The sequence below is a fragment of the Vigna angularis genome, chromosome 9, assembly GCF_016808095.1.
Source record: "Vigna angularis cultivar LongXiaoDou No.4 chromosome 9, ASM1680809v1, whole genome shotgun sequence".
In the NCBI taxonomy this organism is placed as follows: Eukaryota; Viridiplantae; Streptophyta; class Magnoliopsida; order Fabales; family Fabaceae; genus Vigna; species Vigna angularis.
The window spans coordinates 13,482,792-13,505,103 of record NC_068978.1 but is presented as its reverse complement, the minus strand read 5'-3'; the positions used below and the strand labels follow the sequence as shown (position 1 = coordinate 13,505,103).

At 35.6% G+C, this 22,312-nt stretch overlaps 2 protein-coding genes across 2 annotated transcripts in view; one reads left to right on the top strand and one right to left on the bottom strand.

The window, feature by feature from the left end:
- The first annotated feature begins 9,181 nt into the window (after window positions 1-9,181).
- Window positions 9,182-9,670, top strand: LOC108346550 (uncharacterized). Its single transcript, XM_017585620.1, has 2 exons — window positions 9,182-9,467; window positions 9,531-9,670. Exons 1-2 carry the CDS (start codon window positions 9,182-9,184, stop codon window positions 9,668-9,670), a joined length of 426 nt encoding a protein of 141 aa, XP_017441109.1.
- Window positions 9,671-17,737: 8,067 nt separating this feature from the next.
- The window catches only part of LOC108346863 (exocyst complex component SEC6), a 38,511-nt gene continuing 33,936 nt past the window's right edge, over window positions 17,738-22,312 (bottom strand). The window contains exons 19-26 of the mRNA XM_017585916.2: window positions 21,991-22,035; window positions 20,544-20,622; window positions 20,058-20,127; window positions 19,157-19,244; window positions 18,951-19,040; window positions 18,710-18,826; window positions 18,418-18,480; window positions 17,738-18,174 (exon numbers count right to left, since the gene is read on the bottom strand). Of these exons, the coding sequence (XP_017441405.2) occupies window positions 18,043-18,174; window positions 18,418-18,480; window positions 18,710-18,826; window positions 18,951-19,040; window positions 19,157-19,244; window positions 20,058-20,127; window positions 20,544-20,622; window positions 21,991-22,035 (684 nt within the window). The 3' untranslated portion in view covers window positions 17,738-18,042. The remainder of the gene's footprint in view (window positions 18,175-18,417; window positions 18,481-18,709; window positions 18,827-18,950; window positions 19,041-19,156; window positions 19,245-20,057; window positions 20,128-20,543; window positions 20,623-21,990; window positions 22,036-22,312) is intronic.

Genomic DNA, 22,312 nt, shown 5'->3' with positions numbered 1-22,312 from the left:
TCTTGAGAGTTGCATATAGGTGTTTATGGATGATTTTACTGTGTATGGATCCTCATTTGATGCATGTTTAGACAGTTTGGAAAAAGTTTTGAAAAGATGCATAGAAACAAACCTTGTTCTCAATTTTGAGAAATGTCACTTCATGGTTGAACAAGGTTTGGTTTTAGGGCATATCATTTCTGAAAAGGGAATAGAGGTAGACCTTGCTAAGATATCTGTGATTTCGCAGTTGCCTTACCCCTCTTGCGTGCGAGAGGTGCGATCTTTCCTTGGACATGCAGGTTTCTACAGGCGCTTCATCAAAGATTTCAGCAAGAAGGCGCTTCCTTTGTCCATACTACTGCAGAAGGATGTTGACTTTGTTTGTGATGACAGATGCAAGCAGGCGTTTGATTGCTTGAAGGAAGCTTTGACCACTACCCCCATCATTCAGGCACCGAATTGGACAACCCCATTTGAGCTCATGTGTGATGCGTCTAATTATGCATTGGGGGCTGTCCTGACACAGAAAATTGACAAGCTGCCGAGAGTGATCTATTATGCTTCACGCACTTTGGATGCTGCCCAAGCAAATTATACCACCACTTGAAAAGAGTTGTTGGCAATTGTCTTTGCCCTTGATAAGTTTAGGTCATATTTGCTTGGATCACCTGTTGTTGTATATACTGACCATGCAGCTCTTAAGTTTCTGTTGAAAAAGGCTGAATCAAAGCCCAGATTGATCAGGTGGATGCTACTGCTCCAAGAGTTTGACTTGCAGATTAAAGACCGGAGTGGAGCACAGAATTTAGTTGCAGACCACCTAAGCCGGATTGAGAGAGTTGGGAATGAAGTTGATGTGTTGCCCATCCAAGATGACTTTCCTGATGAGAGTTTGTTGATGATTTCTTCCTCTCACCCCACCCCTTGGTTTGCACACATTGTAAATTATTTGGTTGCTTTTGTTTTTCCTCCCTTAGCATCACGTGCTCAGACTACTAAAATTAAGAGTGATGCTAAGTATTATGTTTGGGATGACTGATATCTGTGGAAGTTGTGTAGTGACCAGGTTACTAGGAGATGCATTCCAGACCATGAGATTGACTCGGTCCTGCAGTTTTGTCATGCCTCCTCACCTGGTGGTCATTTGGGGATACAGAGAACAGCTCACAAGGTGTTTGACTGTGGTTTCTATTGGGCTGGACAATCTTTTCCAAAATCCTCTTAATCTCCCTGTTTGAGATCTCTGCTTGTCCATTTGTTTGGGGATGGTAAGGTGTAGAAACTCTGTGCATCACCCCATATTTCTTGAGCAAAGCTTGCATGGATCTGTTGCAAAAATGGGTTCCCTGATCACTAACAATTGCTCTATGCACTCCAAACCTGCAAAATAGGTGAGATCTAACAAAGTCTACAACAACCTGAGCATCATTAGTCCTAGTGGCTCTAGCTTCCACCCATTTTGAAACATAATCCACAGCAAGGAGAATATAAGAGAAACCAAAAGAAACAGGAAAAGGACCCATGAAATCTATACCCCAGACATCAAACACCTCACAGAACAGCATAGATTGTTGAGGCATCTCTTGTCTTTGTGAAATTGATCCTCCTGCTTTCTGACAAGGCTCACAGGTGCTGCAAATCCTCTCCGCATCCTTGAAGATGGAAGGCCAATAGAAACCACAGTCAAACACCCTGCGAGCTTGTTCTCTGTATCCCCAGATGACCACCAGGTGAGGAGGCATGACAAAAATGCAGGACCGAGTCAATCTCATGGTCCGAAATGCATCTCCTAGTAACCTGGTCACTACACAACTTCTACAGATATGGGTCATCCCAAACATAATACTTAGCATCACTCTTAATTTTAGCAGTCTGAGCACGTGATGCTAAGGGAGGAAAAACAGAAGCAACCAAATAATTTACAATGTGTGCAAACCAAGGGGTAGGGTGAGAGGAAGAAATCATCAATAAACTCTCATCAGGAAAGTCATCTTGGATGGGCAACACATCAACTTCATTCCCAACTCTCTCAATCCGGCTTAGGTGGTCTGCAACTAAATTCTGTGCTCCACTCCGGTCATTAATCTGCAAGTCAAACTCTTGGAGCAGTAGCATCCACCTGATCAATCTGGGCTTTGATTCAGCCTTTTTCAACAGAAACTTAAGAGTTGCATGGTCAGTATATACAACAACAGGTGATCCAAGCAAATATGACCTAAACTTACCAAGGGCAAAGACAATTGCCAACAACTCTTTTTCAGTGGTGGTATAATTTGCTTGGGCAGCATCCAAAGTGCGTGAAGCATAATAGATCACTCTCGGCAGCTTGTCAATTTTTTGTGTCAGGACAGCCCCCAATGCATAATTAGACGCATCACACATGAGCTCAAATGGGGTTGTCCAATCCGATGCCTAAATGATGGGGGTAGTGGTCAAAGCTTCCTTCAGGCAATCAAATGCCTGCTTGCATCTGTCATCACAAACAAAGTCAACATCCTTCTGCAGTAGTATGGACAAGGGAAGCGCCTTCTTGCTGAAATCTTTGATGAAACGCCTGTAGAAACCTGCATGTCCAAGGAAAGATCGCACCTCTCGCACGCAAGAGGGGTAAGGCAACTGCGAAATCATAGATATCTTAGCAAGGTCTACCTCTATTCCCTTTTCTGAAATGATATGCCCTAAAACCAAACCTTGTTCAACCATGAAGTGACATTTCTCAAAATTGAGAACAAGGTTTGTTTCTATGCATCTTTTCAAAACTTTTTCCAAACTGTCTAAACATGCATCAAATGAGGATCCATACACAGTAAAATCATCCATAAACACCTATATGCAACTCTCAAGAAAGTCGCTAAAAATGCTAAGCATGCATCGTTGGAAGGTACCAGGGGCGTTGCATAGACCAAAGGGCATCATCCTATAGGCAAAAGTGCCAAAGGGGCAGGTGAATGTGGTTTTTTCTTGATCCTCAGGCGCAATATTTATTTGAAAGTAACCAGAAAAACCATCAAGAAAACAATAATGAGATTTACCTGCCAAACGCTCCAACATCTGATCAATGAATGGTAGGGGAAAATGATCTTTTCTGGTTGCTTGGTTAAGCCTCCTATAATCAATGCAGACTCTCCAACTGTTCTGCACTCTAGTTGGGATAAGCTCATCCCTCTCATTCTTCACCACAGTGAGGCCAGTTTTCTTGGGTACGACATGGATGGGGCTTACCCACTGACTGTCTGAAATAGGGTAGATGATCCCAGCTTGCAAAAGCTTGGTCACCTCCTTCTTGATGACGTCCATAATCACGGGGTTTTGCCTTCTTTGTGGCTGTCTCACTGGCTTTGCCCCATCTTCCAAAAGAATTCTATGCATGCATGTGGATGGGCTAATACCAAGTATGTAAGCCAAACTCTAACCAATGGCTTTCTTGTGTTTCCTCAGCACACCAAGCAACTTCTCCTCTTGAACAGAATCAAGGGAAGTAGAAATGATCACCGGTTTCTTCTCATCATCCTCCAAGTACACATACTTGAGGTTATCTGGTAGCTGTTTCAGCTCAAGAGTGGGTGCCTGCAAGTCAGATTCAAGTGTACTACCTGCAACATTGTTAATGCATTCTGACTCTAAAGAGTGTACAGGTAAAGGCAGAACACTCATCTCATCACAATCCAAATCAATGTCCATCTCAGATATGTCAACAACATCATCAATATCATTCATAGCATCAATATTCTGGACATCACAATCTCATCAAAATCCATAACATTATCAACATCATTCTCAAATCCTGATTCAATGCATGAATGTAAAAAGATAGAAAAGAATGCTTCTTCTCATGCACAGAATGAAAGTTGTCAACAACAAATTCATCAATAATGTCATCCAATGTATCAATCCTAAACAGAGAATGGTCCTCAGCTGGAAATTTCATTACATCAAAGATATTAAAATGAACAACAATATCAGCAAATTCCATAGACAAAGTTCCAGCATATACATCAATCTTAGTTCGGGCGGTTTTCAAGAATGGCCTGCCTAAGATAATGGGAGCGGATCCATGAGAGAATCCCTCCTCCATTTCCAGAACATAAAAATCAGCAGGAAAAATCAATTCACCAACCCTAACCAAGACATCCTCTATGAAACCTGTTGGGTGGCTAACACTCCTATTAGCTAACTGAATGACCACGCCTGTGGTTTGCAAAGGACCAAGAGATAAAGATTCATATATAGACAAAGGCATGACATTAACAGAAGCACCCAAATCAAGCATGGCATTCTCAAATTTATTATTTCCAATCACACAAGGAATGCAAAACATACCTGGGTCCTTGCACTTTTCAGGAATGTGCGGGATCGACTTACCAATAAGCGTAGATACATTTCTTCCCATGCTAATCCTCTCATTGCCCTTCATCTTCCTCTTGTGTGTGCACAGCTCCTTCAAGAATTTTGCATACTTTGGTATCTGCTTGATGGCATCAAGTAGAGGTATGTTCACCTCCACCTTCTTAAAGGTCTCCAGAATTTCTTTATCCACCTCTTCCATCTTTTTGCTCGGAAGTGCCCGTGAAGGGAATGGAAGAGGGATAGGTCGGTCAACCAATGGAGAAGGTACGACTGCGGTGGTGGTGGAAAAAGAAGAAGATCCTCCTGAAGAAGAACCACCGGCTGGAGAAGAAGATTTACCTGCCTCAATTGTCCTGCTTGGACCAGCTTGGTCCTCCTTTTTGTGCGAAGTAGCAGGCACGGGTGTCGATGTAGAAGCGGGCTCTGAAGGCACAACAACCTGCTTCCCTGATCTGAGGGTTATGGAACTCACGTTCCTTGGATTCTGCACAGTCTGGGATGGTAACTTATCAGAATTTTGAGACTATGCCTGGTTTATCTGAGTAGCCATCTGACCCATCTGGTTATTGAGACTCTGTATGGAAGCTCTAGTCTCCTGCTGAAATTGCATATTATCTTTCTGAAACTGCAGGTTTTGCATAGTCATCTGTCTTACTAACTCTTCCAATGAAGGTCCAGACGAAGTGGAAGGTTGGGCAACTGGTTGGGCTGGTGCCTCTTGCTGTTGCTGTTGTTGTTGCCTTTGGTGTTGTTGCATAGGCGGAGGCACATATCTATTAGGAGCTCCAGCATTCTGGAAAGGTGGTGCCTGCTGCTGTTGCTGTGGCGCATTGTTCCATCTAAGATTTGGGTGATTCCTCCACCCTGGGTTGTACCTGTTACTGGACAAGTCATGATTTTGCTGTTGTTGCTGCCTGTTGTTGTAGATGTTCGTAGCATAAGCCTGAGGTGCATCAGAGGCAGCAGGATGCTGCAAAGAAGGACATGCATGTGTATAGTGGTCACTGGAAGGACAAATAGGACATAGTCGTGTGACAGATGCAGATGGAGATGTTGATCTCTGGTTGGCAGTCAACTGTGTCACCAACTTCGCAAGAGAGTTAATCTAGCCTTCCAACTTGCTTTCAACAGCTGATAAAGACTGGGCAACATCATGTACACCCTTCACCACAATGGCATCATTCCTGGCGCTAAACTGTTGGGAGTTGGAAGCCATCTTCTCAATCAGTTGCCTGGCCTCAGCAGGTGTGGTGTCTCCAAGAGCTCCACCACTGGCAGCATCGATCATACCCCGGTCCATGTTGTTCAAACCCGCATAAAAATACTGGATAAGGAGTAGTTCAGGTATCTGATGGTGGGGGCAGCTAGCACAAAGTGTCTTGAATCTCTCCCAATACTCATACAGGTTCTCTTCAGCAAGTTGTCTAATCCCAGTTATGTCTTTTTTGATAGCTGTGGTCTGGGCTGCTGGGAAAAATTTATCCAAGAACAACCTCTTCAGATCATCCCAGCTAGTGACGGATCTAGGCGCCAAAGCATACAACCAATCCTTAGCAACATTTTCCAATGAGTGAGGGAATGTCTTCAAGAAGATGTGCTCTTCAGGAACATCATGCGGTTTCATACTGGAACAGACAATGTGAAATTCCTTCAAATGCTTATGTGGACTCTCACCTGCAAAACCACTAAACTTGGGCAACAAATGGATCAGTCCAGTCTTGAGAACAAATGGGACGTCCTCATCAGGATATTGTATGCACAAGCTTTCAACATCGAAATCAGGTGCAGCCATCTCCCTAAAAGTCCTCTCACGAGGTGGAGGTTGTGCCATATTGCTCTCAGTGTGAAAAACAATAGAATCAGAATTGGAATCAAGTGTAGATGCAACAGATGCAGTAGATGCAGTATGCAACAAGTACTCAACAGTAGGATGCACAATATCTAAAGGAATAGGCTCAAAAACAGACTCTAAAGACAAATTCATAGAATGCCTAATTAACCTATGAAACGTCCTATCAATCTCAGGATCAAAGGGTGGAATGAATCTAGGATTACTCCTAGTCATGTACTAAGTTACAACACCCTACAACCATGAAACGATAGCAAAAATATTTTTTTTTAGACACACAAAATATCCACAAAATCAAACATAGACGACAAACACATATTTACAGAAAAGACCTCAAACCGAACCATTGGTCCCCTGCAACAACGCCAAAATTTGGTATGAGCATCGCGACCCGTCAAATTTGATACAAAAATAATGCAGTATATTTTACTAGGAAGTGACTCCTAGGTCGTCTCTCAAGGACCAATTATTTTGCGGTTCAATTTTAGATCTTTAACACGCAGTGGGGGAGGGTTTTGATTGTTTTATTTTTATTGCAGAAAAATTAAATTTAAATTAAAATCGAAATTTAAAAACAGCAAACAGAATTAAAAACTGAAGGCAATAAAATTAACATACTGTAAAAGTAAAAACGAAATTTAAAACAGTGTGCAGAAAACATAAATACAGTAAATCATGAAAAATATAGAATACAGTAAAAACTAAAAGCAATAAATTCAGAAAATCGTAAAAACGAATTTTGACTTTTGTAAACATGACAGGAAAACGAAAATCACCAGGCAGTAAAAATAAGCAGAGAATCATAAATTGCAGTTGAAAATGTAAATTGGAAGTGAAAATTGACAGAATCAAAGTTCGCATTTGGAAACTGGAGGAAACAATTTTAGCAGAAATTGAACAGAACAATACTTGCAGTGAACTGGAAAATGACAACAATTTGATTTCAGACAGTAAAATGAAACTGGATTGTAGATGAGAAATAATGCAGATGAAAATAAAATTCAACAACTGAAAATCACAGACTGTAAATTACATTCAACACTGGAAACAAACAACAACAACATTAACATGAAAAACGCAGACTAGAAAATTAAGATTCAATACATGAACTGTAAAATAAAAACAAACCCCAAAACCTCCCCAAAGGGGGAGGGGGAAAAATGAACTCCAGAACAGAAACGGTGCTTCCTACTTTACTCCTATGCTACTGGAATCTGTCTACTACCTACTCACGTTCACACACCTTCCATCTCTGTCTGCCTCTCCTCTGAACCTCACGACCACCTCCTACCAACCTCCTCGGACACTTGACTCATCAGCCACACTGAGCGCCACTTTGTTTTCCTAGTCCGAGTCATCTCGAGAAAAATGGGATTTTTCATTTTGTTAACCGTCGAATCGAGCAGAAATTTTGAAAGCAGGTCCTAGACATATGGTTCTTAGTTTTTATCATTGGGATATTTGATTAGAGATCTGTAGTTAGAGAAATTTTTCACGTATGATTCTCGTAGTATAGGTTGTTGAAAGCTTTGACTATTGCTTGTTTGGTGCATAACATTTTACATAGTTAACCAATTAAGTTGATTCTTTTTGTAGTGAATTCTTGATTCAATTGTATTTAATTCGAATGAAAGAACACTTATGTGTTTTGTGGAAGCTTCAATTTTTTTTAAAAATCTAAAATAGTTTGTATATGTGTTATTAAGTTGTGCTATACTTGAGAGTGTGATATGAAGTGTAAAGTATGTATGTTGATAAGGTATGAACGAATGAGAATGTAAGGGATTCTATAGGGGAAATCCTTTTGATTTAAGTTTCTTAGGGTATGCATTGAAGAAGGGATTCATATTGAAAATTATCTTGACACTTTACTAACCATTCAAACTCACATAGAGGAGGATGAGTTAGGTGGTAAGAGTAGTAGGAGAGGTCCTTGTCTATAGAACAAATTTGGAGCTTAGATGACAGGAAAAGGACAACCCTCGTAGGTGGAGGTTATCCATCACAATTGCAAACTTTTCATGTAGTTCGACATCAATACATTTTTTCCAGATAACTGAGTCTAGACGAGTCCTTATTTGTATGATATAACTCTCTATGACTATTGTAAGTGTACTACATGGTGATATCCTTTCAAATGTCTCAATTTCTATTTCCAAAATTTTCCTTACAAAGTAATTAGCTTAGATAATTCAAATTAGTTAAAATAAGAATTTCTCATCAAATTAAGCATAATTAGGGAAAATAGGATAATACTGTATATTCAAGCACAATTCCTTCATTAAATCTGGTACAATAAGCTAAGTGAAGTCAATAAAATATTGACTCATCAAAATAGACCACACTTAGTCTTTTGCACTCTTGAGCAAAATCAAGATGCTAATCAAGAAATAGTTCAAAAAGACATCAAGGGAGTGACACAAACTCAACACACAGAAGATAAAAACTCACAAAGAAACAAACTGAATTACACAGTACACCAGAAATCTGGACAAATAAAAGTAGTAGACAATATCTAACACAGAATCAAAGAAAACAGATACTTACAGAATCAACCAAGTAATTCAAAACATGGTAAAATGATTTATCAGCTTAAAGAGGTGAATCAAAAATAACAGAACCTCACTAATGCACTTATAGTGTTTCTCTCAAGTGTCTAAGGTAAAGAATTTTCACTCAATGCACTCATGAAAACAAGCAACAAACAGATTTGGAAATCCTCTAATATCAACACTTAAAATATATATGCATGTTTAATTCATAAGGCCTTTTATGGTTGAAATGGTAACGGACCAGGGAGGATAAATATGGTTGAGAAACTACAAATCAAAAGAAATTAGAGGACCAATGGGGAACAAGTGTAAACACATTAAAATCGCACCCAAACCTCTAATTCAACCCTCTTCTCGTCTCTGTTTTTCAATTTTTGTTAGAAAAGATTGGAGCAAAAGGTTGGACGATGCTCTTTGGGCCCATAGGACTGCTTACAAAGCACCAATAGGGATGTCCCCCTACCGGGTTGTCTTTGGAAAGGCGTGTCATCTGCCAGTTGAGATTGAGCATCGGGCATATTGGGCTGTGAAGACTTGCAACTTGTCCATGGAACAAGCTGGAGAGGAAAGAAAGTTGCAACTGAATGAACTGGATGAGATCCGATTGGAGGCCTATGAGAACTCGAAGTTCTACAAAGAAAGGACAAAGAAGTTCCATGACAGTTCAATTGTTAGAAAGGACTTCAAGATTGGCCAACACGTTTTATTGTATAACTCTAGGCTCGGACTCATGGGAGGTAAGTTGAGATCAAAGTGGACTGGACCTTTCATTGTGACTAATGTTTATCCTTATGGTGCAGTTGAGATCCAAGGCCCATCCACAGCAGAAAGCTTCAAGGTTAATGGGCACAAACTCAAGCCCTTCCTCAACAATCCTTCTTTGGTGAACGCAGTGGTGGAGGAGACTTCTTTGGTCGACCCCACCTCTCTGTCTCTCTGACTTAGGGAGTTCTCTTTTCTCCTTCCCTCCTCACTTTAATTACACTCGTCATTATCATTTGAATGTTCTAATTGTTAATTTCATGATTGTAACACACTGAGGACATTGTGTAATTTAAGTGTGGTCTATTGGGGGGAGATTCTGATTTTTGTTTTGTTAGTTGTTCTCTGTTTTTATTTTCGGTGTGTTTTCTGTAAAAAAAAAAAAGGAAAAAAAAGAAGTTTTTGGTTTGTCTTGAACAGTTTTACATGTTTATTTTGATTTCTGGATTTTATTTAAGTTATAGACTCATCTTTCACTTCATTTAACTGATACTTATGGGATGAAACTCTTGTTTTTCTTTGCGTGGAAAAATGATTATGATGTGTGAGAGGGTGAATTAATTATGACACAAATACCCTGAGTACCCCGAGTGAGAATTTGAGCCACTTATTTTCTTTCTTGTGTGTGATATGTCTCATGATTGCTTGCACAAATGCTTTGGCTTTACTCTTTTTGATAATGCTTGATTTATATGCATGTTTAGAAATGATAAAGGCAATTTTGTTCTTGAGCCTCTCTAGCCAAATAAGCTTACCCTGTTTGAATCCTTTGTTAACCCCCATTGAGCTTATATTTTCCTCCATTTTCGTTTTCAAGCTCATTAATTACCCTTAAGTGAAAAACCATGATCACCTTAACCTTAGGGAATTTTAGAGCTTTGGAAGTGTTTTTGGGAACAAGTGTGGTCTCCCTAGGGATTATAATGAATTGGCTAATTGGTTCCTCTTCATGTTTTGTTTTGTAAATATGTTTTGTATCTGTCTCTTATAGTAAAAAAAAAAAAATATTTTTGCTATCGTTTCATGGTTGTAGGGTGTTGTAACTTAGTACATGACTAGGAGTAATCCTAGATTCATTCCACCCTTTGATCCTGAGATTGATAGGACGTTTCATAGGTTAATTAGGCATTCTAGAAATTTGTCTTTAGAGTCTGTTTTTGAGCCTGTTCCTTTAGATATTGTGCATCCTACTGTTGAGTACTTGTTGCATACTGCATCTACTGCATCTGTTGCATCTACACTTGATTCCGATTCTGATTCTATTGTTTTTCACACTGAGAGCAATATGGCACAACCTCCACCTCGTGAGAGGACTTTTAGGGAGATGGCTGCAGCTGATTTCGATGTTGAAAGCTTGTGCATCCAATATCCTGATGAGGACGTCCCATTTGTTCTCAAGACTGGACTGATCCATTTGTTGCCCAACTGGAATAGCCTTAAAAACACCAAAAATCCTCTAACTCCACAGGATTCTATATCTTTACATAGAAACATCATAAAAATGATCAAGACATACCCTTATGATCACTAATCAACAAAAACTCAAAAAATTAACTCCAAGAGTACATGTACGCAAGTAAAGACTTGCATGCAAAGAGAATGTAAAGAGTCAATTTTACTCCCATTGATGCTTCTGGTGCTTTTTTTCTCCTAAGATTTATTCTAACTGATTTGTTTTCACATTAAGGTTAGTTTTCATTCACCCTAAACCATAAATCCTAATTTTGTAAAATTTAGTAAAAATAATGAGAGAATGATTTTTGACTCAAATTTTATTGAGGAAACTTTTATCAAGTTATATTCAAATGTAGAGTATTCACATATGTTATAGTTGTCATAAATTCAAAGTTGTAAAGATTTGGTGGTCAAAGACTTAAAATAGCCACAACTTTTGTTATGGATCGTGAATGAAGACACTGCAAAAATGAAAGTTGTTGGAAATGGAACAACAAATTTGTTGGCCAATAACCAAAAGGGAGTGTGGGTCTAGAATTTAAAAAATTCCATCATTTCGATATGCTTTTTCTTTTTAGGTTTAATACATCATTTGGTCCCTACTTTTAAGGGTTTGGTTCAAAGTAATCCTACCTTTTAAAAAAGTTCAGTAAGACCCCATATTTCGTTAAAAAATGTTCAATCCGGTCCTTTCCACTCACGCCGTTAAAAATATAACGGTGCAAATGCCACCGTGGCATCTCATAAGCACGTGACACACGTTAATAGGTGGACTTAAATGATTTTTTAATTTAAAAAAAAAAGTCCTTGCCACGCCATCATCACCATCTCTAGACAAACCCTAATTTCTCTCCAAGAAACCCTAGCCGCCGCACCATTTGAATGGTAGGGATATTAGTAAACATGACAGTTTATACTATTTTTTAAAGTTTACTATTTATTTTAACTTCTTCTTTTTTATTTAGTTTATGGAAACTGGACAACTACCTAGTCGTGGAAAACTATACATTGAAACTCATAAAGGAAAGGATGGATCATTTGTAAATGACGCGACAAAAGATATAGCGGTTAGTTCTATTATAATATTATATTTTCAAATATGTTTTTTCTCAATATTTAGACTTTTAATTATAAATTGTTATATGCCTATAGGAACAAATTGAAGTGAGTTTGACTCAAAGTACTACCAATGAATCAGAGGTTTCTCTTAATGATGTTGTTGGTAAAGTGTTCCAGAGCATTCTGGGAGAGTACAATGTATGGGTTTGGGAGCAGCTCCTACTAATGCATTTAGGAATACAAGACTTCGACTTTCAGATTTAAGTCTTGCTTCATCTACCACTGTCCCATCATCATCATCTTCTAATCAGTGGCAACAAAAGTACAACAATTTAGAATAAGCATTTAAAGCATACATGATAATGAAGGAAGGAAATATTCTGATGAATTGATCTCATTCTTTGATCGTCAACCTCAAGTAAGTTACTAAATATAGTTGAAGCATTGTGCCTGATATACTTTAATTATAAGCATTCTTTACTATTAATATTTTTGTTTTAGGGAGTTTATGATGTCCTTTAGGATCAATAGGATCATCTGGTGCTAGCAACATTTAGGGAGTTTATGATGTCCTTTAGGATGAAACTATATTTAGCCTATGGATTTTGGGTAATTATGAATTTAGTTGTAATTACGATTCAATTTAACTTACTTTTATATACTATGGTGTTTTGGAGAATTGAATGTTTTAATGATATATAATTCAAGACTTTGGTAAAAGAAGTTTGTCATGCTTTTTTGTCTTCATTATAGTATTTGAATTTTGTTACAAATAAATATTGTTGACAAAAATATAAGCATCTTAATGGTGATATTTTCATGTAAGATAAGCAAAATAAAGTTGTAAACTCGCAACCTAAATAATACAAATGAGGCGACTTAAAACATTTAAATTATAATTGTCAAATTGAATATGGTATTAATCCAAAATTTTTTGAAAAAAACGGGGTTAATCTTTACAGTAAAATAGTTTAAAATAAAAGAGGTTTCAAACCTCTACAAAATAATAGTCACTAATAGAAGAGGTTAAAACCCTCAATGAAAAGACCTCTGCAATATAAATTGGATACCAGGGGTCATTGAAAACCCTTGCAAATTAATAGCGATGACTCTAATTGCGGGGATTTGAAAAACCCCTGGAAATTAATTTGCGGAGGGTAAAAACCTCCGCAAAATGGAAAATAAACCTCCACTAAATAACAGTTTTTTTGTAGTATAAATCGATTAAAACTCGTGTCTTTGCATAGATCTTTTTCAAATGTGCTGTGATGAGTTTTTGAAGAGAAAAATTTTTCAAAATCGATTTAAGCGCTTAGCTTAATCGATTACACAAGTTATGTAATCAATTAAGTCTGTTATCTTTTGAAAACTGTTTTCAGCTTATTCATAAGTGTTATAACGGTCATATTTTTAAATATGTTTGACTAGCATTAAATGCAAATCGATTACATTAATTGTTCATTCAATTAAGAGTTGTTTTAGTTGTAATTCTTTTACACCTGATTTTTATGTAACTGATTCCATTGCTAACGTAATCAATTACTTTGCATATGATATCATGAAAACTATAAATTGACGCATTAATTGTGGTTCTATGACTTTTTGATCAATTGTACACTTTCATATGTGACATCTTTGATCTGAGAAAGTTTTACAAATTACACATACGCTCCAAGAATCAAGAAGTGAAGATTGTGAAGAAACTTGAAGGATTCTTGAGAGGATTATTGAGAACGTGACTGGTTGATATGATTTGCACTACTGAGGTGTATTTGTTGTGATCATAAAATGTTTCTATAGTTTTTGATTGTGTTGTGTCCCTGTTCGTGTGCGTCAGGAAGAAGAGTGAGAAGCTCTTTGATTTTGAGAAGGGTTTATGCATCAAGAGCGTGTGCGTCAGGAAGAAGAGTGCAGGTGTTTTCTTTTCTATATTTGACTGTGAGTGGGCAAGGTGTTTACACTGTGAGTGTGTGTTCACTATAAAACTTTTGGTGTAATTCTCAAATCATTATAGTGAAATATCCTTCAATCTAAGGTTGATTGCAAGGGTGACTGGATGTAGGAATTGAGGCCAAACCAGGATAAAACATTGTGTTTGTTCTTCTTTCTCAATCTCTTTTACTTTGAATTGCATACGCACTTTACTTACAACGCAAGAAAGTTTTCAAGATCATTCTAATTTTGCAAAAATGATTAGAAAAATGTTAGTTTTTATAACTCACCAATTCAACACCCCCCCCCTCTCGGTGTTGAGAAACAAGGCTCTCTATTTCTAACACTCTTGTTACAATAAGATCTTCATGAATACTTGTTTTATGTGAAAGCTTTTTTAATTTAGTAGATTTATGTACTTTGATTCTATGTACTTTTTTTCTTAGGTTGCGTTAAAATTTGTTTTTAATCAGAAAACCTCATTTTATACTCAAGATAATCAGAAAACCTCATTTTTAAGCAAGTTTTTTTACCGTTGTGCATTCATTAAATGCATAATCAATTACCATAATTGGATAATTGATTATGAGACGTTAATTAGTTGACAATAGATTTTTGGAGGTATCCTTAAGTGAGATCTCTATAAATTAGATTGAGACTCTAATTCTAAAATACGAAATAAGTGTATTTCGAAAAATCTTATCTGTAGTGTGCGGTGATAAGTGTTCTAGGGTTTGCTGAACCCTTGTGTTGTGGCTTTGAGAACAGTGCGTGTTGGCATAGAGTGAGAACTTTCACAAGGAATGTGATTGAGTGCTGTTGTTGTTGACATAGAGCGAGAACTTTCACAGGGAGTGTGATTGAGTGTTGTGTTTGTTGGCATATAACGAGAACTTTCACAAGGAGTGTAATTGAGTGTTGTTGTTGTTGAGTTGAAAGTTTTTCATCCTTCATGAAGCATTCGAAGGAGGTATTCATCCTTTGTGAAGATTTAGAGGAGGTGTTCATCCCTTGTGGGTCACAAGGGAAGTGAGTTTCATCTCTTGGGGTAATAAGAGAGGTGTTATAACCTTAAACTATTTTATTTTCTTTGTGATTGTGACAGTTTGCTGGTTTGTGCTAGTTAAGCTTTAATTCTCAGTTGAGATTAACAACTGGATGTAGGATTTGTTTGATCCGATCCAGGATAAAAATTACCTGTGCAATTTTCTCTCTTCCTTACTCTTTGAATTTGTTTAAATTGTTTTAAGGAATTTATATTTACGTGAGAAAATTATTAAAAGAACGATTTGCGATAAGAAGACAATTCATCCCCTCTTGGTTTGTTGAATGTGTTAATCATTCCGCTGTGCCGCTCGGACAAAATCTCCTCAAGGTTCATGATGCTCATGAAGATTAGAATTCAAGGGACATGAGGATCATGGCTTGGAGAACAATTATATAATAATTTATGCAATTAAAAATATTTGTAATTTTCTTTTAATTACAAACAATTCGTTTTTGTTTTTAAATTTTCAAATTATGTTTGGACCCGATGTCTCTGGGCTTTCTTAGGTGGCTTAAATATTTGTGCCTATATACTGAGAGACCAAATACATATGTAGACACTTTTGAGTCATATTATATGCATTTGCATTCTTTGAGAGATGATTCACTTGGTTCTTGGATTAGAACTTTGATTCTTATCAAAGATTAACCTCTTTGTGGGGTGAATCTTCACTTGACTTATCAATCTGCTAGATTGTGACATCATCATCTGTCTTATTTCACATTCTTCTCTGATGTACTTTGGTTATATCTCTTGAGAATTCAAATTTTGAAAAGATCTTAATCTATCTTAGATAGGATTGTATCACCTCCTCCTTCCATGTATCCCATTTTAGCCATCATTTTTTAACGAAAACCATAGTATGTTCTTCAAATGAACCTATATTAGCATATCTAAAGATACCTCTTTTATAAGTCTCTTCAGCCTCAACAACTATAATCGGTACAGTTTTGGAATGGATCATGCCACTTGATACAAATGAGACAGACTAATTAGGATATGAACCCTTTTATCCACTTCCTCTCTTGTTCTTCACTTTAAGGCTGTCTGAGAACTTGTTATGGGGAGATTGAAGTTCTTACAATCTAATTCTATCTCCTCTCAGATTTCTTCTTTACATTGTGACAGAATAATCAGTATCTCATCATCAATTTCTAACTACGAAATGTTGTATAGCAATGAGTTTGAACTACAAAAAGTTGAAGTATAGATAAATCTGAATATGTAACATCATCATGTATGTAAGTAAAATAATCAGGTTTTAAAAGAAAAATCCAATGATTGAAAAATAAAAGACTTGAAATGTAAAAGTGGGAAAAAAGAGAGTCCAATCCATCCCAAAAACAACATTGTACAGCAGTAGAAATGGGTCACAACGCACACTATGCTACCTCATATTTTTGCATTACAAAAATAGCTGTAAATAGCTAACATTCTTCTAAAATATGATGAGTTGTATAGTGGTTATTTTCTTGTACTATTTTATGATTCCTTTATTCATTCTTATGTATATTTCTTTCATCAATTGATAAACAAATTCATTCCCATATCCTCTCTTTCTTTCCTTTCGGTCTTTCCCTTTTAATTACCTAATGCATAAATAATTTTCAAGATGTCAACCAAGTTACAAATATTTATTTCTATTAGACATTCATACTAATAGACAAATTAGTGTAAAACTATTAGGCACTCTACAATAGACATTTTACAAAACTATCAAACTATCCTTCTAATAGATGACATCTACAACCACCAAATACAATATCTTAGAAACAGTTTAATACATTAAAATCTACAAAATTTCCTTAGACGCAGTTGTTTTCTTTCAAAATTACTATTAACGATCCATGTTCAATCAGTCCAAGCAATGCATGATTGTTTCTGGACTTCCTGAACACATGCAGGATTCACCTTGTTATCAATCTTTTCACTTCAATCATCTATTAATTGGGAAGGAAGTGATATTTAACATCAATATGTTATGTCCTACCATATTGCACATGATTTTTTTTCTCAGGATATCGCATTCAAAGTACTGCACAAGGCAAGTAAAAAACATTCAGGTCAATCTAAATTTTTATTTTAGACATCCTATGTAAAACACAAATTTCCATTTTCAGATTCTCCAATTCACAAAGATACTACAAATCCTGAAAAGAATTTAGAAATTTTTCATAAATTTAAATTACGATTCCAGAAAACATAATCCGATATAACTCAATTGTATAATGAATTAAGTAGTTTTCTATTTGTTAAAAATATTATAAAAATATATGGAGACGCAGCAAGATAATGGGATACAAGATGCAGCGTAAATTGAACCCAAAGAAATAAATATAAATAATCCATACACATCTAGTGTAATAATTTTTTATGGAATCTTTTTAGAATTATACATTTGTTTTTATGTCACCCTGCAGTAAGTATACTTCGATATAATTTTATCCAATAATTTATTTTACTGTTTTTCATGTCTATGATTTTGCCAAGTTTTATTACTTTTTTGTTTTACTTAAGATTTTTTTAATAAAAGAATAAAATTTATTAATAAAACAAGTACTACATCCAAAGAAAATTCCTGTGTTTTCATGATTTGAAGGACAGGACATCCGTCTACGAAAAACATCCCACACGGGGTTGTCATTACATAACACCAATTGTGTAAAAGATGTTATTACGCAATAATCATAATTGAATTTTTTAATCTAATTTCTATAATTTCAGAAAGGAAAATAAAACCAAAACACAGAATTAACTAAAATATTACAGTTTATAAAAAGAAAGACTAAAATATTCCAGGAACACATTCAAACCCTAACGTAGCTTCCATGGGTAAACAAAATTAGCACTTTCGAATACACACGGAGCTGAGAGACATAGGGAATCTTGAAAATGTCATTGTGAATGGTAATAGCTGTAAGGGTATCATGAACTAACTATACTAATAATGAATTTTACAAAACTCGTCTATTGACAGCATAACATTCCGATTTATGAACAAGGAACAAATAATATAACAGCCAAAACAACTCTGAATAACTCAAAGGAATCGTACTTCAAGTGAGTTTACGCCATAGCCCTCCCTTGGATGCTGTTAAGCACTTCACTCGTCGGAAAACGAAACCAACCTTTGGAGGTCTTCCGTCAACAAGTGAATTCTCATATATCTCTTTGCACTCTTGGATGACCTTTTTCAACAAAAGAAACATTTTTTCAATTACAAAATCAATCATTTCACCAGCCTTCATGAAATAATTTTACGTGGATAAAACTTCGATTAATATGTTACGGCATCCTCTTAGAAGTTGGGAATAACTAATAAAATCAGAACACTAACGAACTCCAGCAGTGAACTTGATTACAAAAGAATAAACCAAACCTAATTGTGTGCTTATCTTGAAGATATTTCTTGAGTTTAAAGTAAAATGTACCTCTTTGGCATCTTTCCGAGGAATGCCTTCTCGTAGATTAACAAGTTTCTCAACAACTTCAGGCTGAAACAGTAAAAAAATATGCTTATCCACAGGATAACTCAAGGTAGAAATCTTAATTGGTTTGAAATTCGAAGCATTTAAAGCTTGTAGAAGTTAATTTTCTAAGCAAAAGATAAATTATGTAATAACTTGGAACCCGTCGCAAAGAATATTTCTGACTGCTTAAAGAACTCATACTTCCATTTGAAAAATGCAAATATTGAAATTAGATTAGGCAACATGACTTTACCGGGCAGTCAGGTTGATGTTCAAGTATATTGGTATAGATGAGTGTGAAGGTATCCAGGCTCTCTGCTGAAGCAAGTTCCCTCAAGTCACTAAGTACACTCACTCTATTTTCAACTTTCTAATCCAACATGAAGGAAATTAGAGTAAGAAACTTGGGCTGGAAGTCAAGATTAACAGATGTGGATCTTGCACAATCTCCACGTTAGAAAGCAACAGTAACAAAAGTTATACAAGGAACTTACAGAAACACTGATATGTTCCCTAAAGAAATCCATGATAACCTCCTCATCTAGCCTCATCCGTTCAATAGTTTCTTCCTTAATGTAATTTTTCTGCAATTAAAATATCAGTGAAAATCAAGTCAAATAAATACAAAGCTGTTAAAAAGAAAATCTGGACAACTTTGGTTCATAAAAAAAAACAGCAAGTGATTTATTGACAACAGAACCTGTGTTAAAAGATGATCAACATAAACAATCACTGTTTCTTCCAGACAGGCTTCAACAAATCTCCTAAAAGATCGCTCTTCAATATACCTTGAATATGAGTAGTTGAAAGTTAGTTTTCCTCACAAATAACATATTTAACAATCAAATTTCAAATAAATTCAATAGAAGCCATTCGCACTAGCAACTTATACAAAGAAAATTTTGTAGCTAATCTGCTATGAATAATTTAAGAATATTGGAATAAGATATGACAATAAATGACAATAAATAAAAGTAAACAATAAATACGAGAGAAGAATAAAAAGTATTGCCATTAAAAATAATCCCGAAGAAGGAAACTAAATTCCATCGCATGTATTATGTACTATAAAATATAATATATTTAAATGTGAAATTAATTTCATTTTTATTTTGTTAAAACACTAAAGTGCGTGCAGCACCGAAGTCTAAAGCAAGAAGGCCTTTTATTGTAAGTGAGAATGGAAAAGCTTGACCGCAACTGTATTTGGATAATCAAGATTAAACTTACTTAAAGATTACATGAGCACTTTAAAAATGCACATCACTTTGTTCTAGTCAATCATACATATAAATCAAATCGTCAACACTTTGTGCTTGCTTCTATTACACTGAAAATAAATACAATCTCATTTTTTGTTAGCACACGTGTGGTGGTGGGGATTTTCCATCTCATGCTATGAAATAATATTTTTACGTCTATCTCCAGGATCAACGAGTTTGACAACCCTGCTAAACCTTGGAAGTTTAGCAATCTATAAAAAGTGCCTGTGGAACCCTACCGAACACGTAACAGTTTCTACACAGATACCCGAGAAAGTGCCATAGCACGTATGAAAAATTAAACAAAGTAAAATTACATAGACAAGAAAATATACTCACATTTTAACATCGCCAAAATAATCACCAAATGTTGCGACCAAGTACTCAGTAACCTGCCCCTCACTCCATTCTGATAAATGCAAAGAAATGAAAACTCAAGTTTTGCACTAGACGAGGTGCTAAAGCATTCAACTAATGATGCAAAGGAAACGTAGTAAATTTTACAATGAGGATATTGTACAGGATAATGATTGATAATAGTATAACATTAATCAAAATATGCAACTACTTAGCAGCAAGTATCTAGTACAATACAAGAAGTGTAAACTAGTATTATCACAGGCTTTAAACACTTAACAATAATTTGCAACCTATTATATCTTGAAATTAAAGACAATGTGCATTTCCTGTTTAACTGTATGAATTTATTGCAGGAGTGTATACAGTTCCAAAAACAGGAATACTGCTAAAAGGAAAAAATCCCAGGTAAAAGTTACAAGCATAAACCAGAAAGACCCAGCTAGTTAATTGAAAAAAATATTTTACCTTTCTGGTATAGCTTCACCAGTAACTCCTGGACACCAGGATCTTCAAATATCACACTAACCGTTTGATGCACAGCTTCCTATCACCAAGAAGAAATTCAATGTATGAAAACTGATATGTAAAATTTAGAAATAAAACATCTAATTTTCCACTTTAAGTCATGGCTTCAAATCCTAAAAACAAGCTCTCGTCTTAGAGGGATAAGGTTTTATAGATTTACTCTCCTGAAACCCCACTAATTAGAGACTCGTGCACTGAGTTGCCACCTTTTATTACAAAGATTTGTCACATCCATTTTCCTTTATTTTAGTTGGTTTTTCCTGTTTGCTCTTATGTTTAGGAAAAACCATTATTGTTGCTCTTTTTGTAATCCTTTATCTTAATTAATTCTCCGTTTTATCAGATAATAATTATTATAATCATAGAAATAAGGAGTTGATCCTTTATAATCATGAATATCTATATACATATTATTAGGAACTTTCTATTAGTTAATATAACATATCTTTGTTATTAGAGGATAACTACTCTCCTCAATTTAGTGTATTAATTCCTTTTTCTTAATATAAATAAAACACTTGTGCTGTCTCCGAAACACAGTATCAGCTTACTGTTTCTCTCTTCCCTAAGTTTTCCAATAATAATCAAAATTATAACAAAAATTATCAACAAAATACTTGGTGAAAAGATTATGGCATATATATAGAATTAGCCATATCTGTCATACACAACTCTTGATCATTTCGAAACAACTACACAAATTTGTCATGCACTTGGATAAACAGAAACACCTGCAGCTAAGATTTGGCATTTGGCTTCTATTTTTGTTTTTGAAAGCATGGTCATTTTAAATTAGTGGAATTTTCCAAACATACACACAATACAAGGGAATAATTTTTTTCTCAATTGATTTTTTTTCCTAACGTTGTCCTTTGTTTTTGCTCCAATATCAACTGTCAAGGAAGATTATTTATCCTCCAAACTTCTAGTAATTTCATCTCTTCATCATAATGCAATGATTTATTAAATTATAATTTATGATATATGTGTAAATGGCTGTGATCTACTTTAGACCGATGATCAATTCTGTATGTGATTAAGGATCCTTAACTTCAAGGATTTTGACAAAACATCAATCAATTTAAAACCTTAGTTTATATCACTTTGAATTTCAAAGAATGAGGCATAACTGGTTTCCTATCCACAATCATGCCATCTCATGATTTGTATCACATTAAAACATCTGAGATTATTAAAATAATAAGTGTGAAGAAACAAATACATACAAATATTTTCTATAGAGATGATGTCAGAAAATTCCATGAAGAATAAATGCTTGTTGAAGATCAATGTCAATTAAATGCATCAATATTTCACTGAATAATTCCTTTACAAAAACAACACACCCGAGAAACATGCCAATAAAAAATTGTACTCTCTTCCATACCTTAGCTACCTCAAGGAAACCCTTACAGGTATCTTCAAAATTAACCTGTAGTGAAACAAAACAGAAACACATAAAGTCAAGAAAATGATTGGGTAATTAATCATAAGAATGACAATCAGGCGAGTTTTAGACAATTTCAAAAGAACCAAAATATTAGGAACAGAACAGGAAACAGATGGGTTTCATCATTGGTGATTAACACAATTCAACTTGGTGATACCCAAGTGGAAGAGAAGCAATCAACATCAATCTACAATTCTTTTTAACCAAACTAGGTATGCAAAAACATCTACACAGATTGCAACCCCAACTACGTCGAAAC

What these genes read in the sequence shown, in the direction of transcription:
- LOC108346550 (XM_017585620.1), top strand. Translation starts at nt 9,182, where the DNA reads ATGTCCCCCTACCGGGTTGTCTTTGGAAAGGCGTGTCATCTGCCAGTT. An exon ending in TAGGCTCGGACTCATGGGAG is followed by an intron (nt 9,468 to 9,530) that starts GTAAGTTGAGAT and finishes CTTATGGTGCAG; the next exon opens with TTGAGATCCAAGGCCCATCC.